Genomic DNA, 2,293 nt, shown 5'->3' on the forward strand with positions numbered 1-2,293 from the left:
CACGGCAAACCCAATTTGCTGGGGCATACGAGCGTATTTCATAGTTCTGTAAAACGATAAGATTTTACTCATTTTCTTTATCTGATCACATTTGTGTTATGTTTGGTAAATAACCTATTTTATAATTAGTATTATTACTAGCCAAGCTACAACCCTAGTTGGAAAAGCAAGATGCTATAAGCTCAAGGGCTCCAACAGGGAAAAATAGCCCAGTGAGGAAAGAATATAAGTAAATAAATAAGTGATGAGAAAAATTAACAATAAATCATTCTAAAAACAGTAACAACGGCATAACAGATATGTCATATATAAACTATAAAAAGACTTATGTCAGCCTGTTCAACATAAAAACATTTGCTGCAACTTTGAACTTTTGAAGTTATATTTTCTTTATTTTTTTTTTCATTTTGGTTGCCACTAATGCTATAAAATGTTCAATTTCTTATTAAGGGGAGAATATAATGTTAGGATATTTCGTAAAAAAATAAATACTTTTTTTGATAGGTTAAACAATTCAGATTTACGAACATAACCAAGACAAAAACACGAAAGGAACTGTAAAAGCCAAACTTGACCACGCCCCTTGGAATAGTTTAATTGCATCCACACAGAGAACTTATAGGAATTCTTATTCTTTATAATCTTTCAATAATATTCTTTATTTGAACCTTTGTCTTGATTAATTCATAACGACTGAGACAGAGGTTCTTGAAATACCACCGTGATGAATTGGTTAAAAAGTTATTCCAGAAAGATGTCTAAAAATACAGAGAGAGAGAGAGAGAGAGAGAGAGAGAGAGAGAGAGAGAGAGAGAGATATTGTATAACAGCACAGTATACAAGTCAAAACAAGATTGTTAAAAAAGGAGAAATTGTTTGTTTTGACAAGAGAGAGAGAGAGAGAGAGAGAGAGAGAGAGAGAGAGAGAGAGAGCATTGTTATTATGGAAGAAAGAAAGAATAAGGTAGAAGTCCTTGACTGAAAATGTTAGATAAGAAAAATGGAACGAGAAGAAGGGTGGAATTGATGATTTTTGCAGATAACAGAGTACAGGCACTAAATACAGGACACTGAAGAAAAATTGGAGAAACTGGCGAAAGAATCTGCAAGGAAGGTTAAGCAACTAGGGGCAATTGAAACAAGGGTTTTGATGTTGATAATGATTCTCTATCGAAGCAACTGCTCTTGATGTGGCATGGGATTATTATTATTATTATTATTATTATTATTATTATTATTATTATTATTATTATTATTATTATTATTAATTGCTAAGCTACAACCCTAGTTTAAAAAGCAGGATGCTGAAAGCCCAGGGGCTCCAACAGGGAAAATAGCTCAGTGAAGAAAGGTAACAAGGAAAAATGTAATATTTTAAGAACAGTAATAACATTAAAATAAATATTTCTTATATAACTTTAAAAGCATTAACAAAACAAGGGGAAGAGAAATAAGATTGAATAGTGTGCCCGAGTGTATCCTCAAGCAAGAGAACTCTAACGCAAGACAGTGGAAGACCATGGTGCAGAGGATATGGCACTACCAAAGACTATATAACAATGGTTTGATTTTGGAGTATCCTTCTCATAGAAGAGCTGCTTACCATAGCTAAATAGTATCTTCTACCCTTACCAAGAGGAAAGTGGGCACTGAACAATCATAGTGCAGTAGTTAACCCCTTGAGCAAAGAAGAATGGTTTGGTAATCTCAGTGTTGTAAGGTGTATGAGGACAGAGGAGAATATGTAATGAATAGTCTGGCTACTATTCGGTGTATGTTTAGGCAAAGGGAAAATAAGCCGTAACCAGAGAGAAGGATCCAATGTAGTACTGGCTGGCCAGTCAAAGAACCCCATAACTCTCTAGCGATAGTATTTCAACGGGTGGATGGTGCCCTGTCCAACCTACTACTTACTAGACGAACATAAAAATTTAGAAGAAAATGAGAGACTGATTAGAATTGATGACTCATTTTCACAATTCCAAGAGTAGGCCTCACCTGTAAGAAAGTGGTATCTGACGAATAGGCCTACCCCTAAAGAGTGATAGAAGTTGATGAAAAAGAACAAATAGATAAAAACGTTCAAAACATAGGTAGATAATTGATAGAAAAAAAGGCTTGAAATAATTTATAATGTGACAAATTGTTGCCCTTCAAAATTCCAAAAATATCCAAAGGAGTTTCTTTTCATAATACTAGGGAGTTTTGACGAACCAGATAACTTGTTTTGTGTGTTTAAGCTTAATGCCAGAAGTAACTAAAGTCAGTTTGAACAGGTTCTTTAATTATCATG

The 2,293-nt window shown here is 33.9% G+C and overlaps 1 protein-coding gene across 1 annotated transcript in view; it reads right to left on the minus strand.

Annotated features, from left to right (window-relative positions):
• Nucleotides 1-2,293, minus strand: part of LOC137654178 (heme-binding protein 2-like) — an 8,349-nt gene that overhangs the window by 2,495 nt on the left and 3,561 nt on the right. The window contains exon 3 of the mRNA XM_068387816.1: nt 1-46. This exon is cut by the window's left edge and continues 87 nt beyond it. Within this exon, the coding sequence (XP_068243917.1) occupies nt 1-46 (46 nt within the window). The remainder of the gene's footprint in view (nt 47-2,293) is intronic.

The sequence above is a fragment of the Palaemon carinicauda genome, chromosome 15 (assembly GCF_036898095.1).
Source record: "Palaemon carinicauda isolate YSFRI2023 chromosome 15, ASM3689809v2, whole genome shotgun sequence".
Classification (NCBI taxonomy): Eukaryota; Metazoa; Arthropoda; class Malacostraca; order Decapoda; family Palaemonidae; genus Palaemon; species Palaemon carinicauda.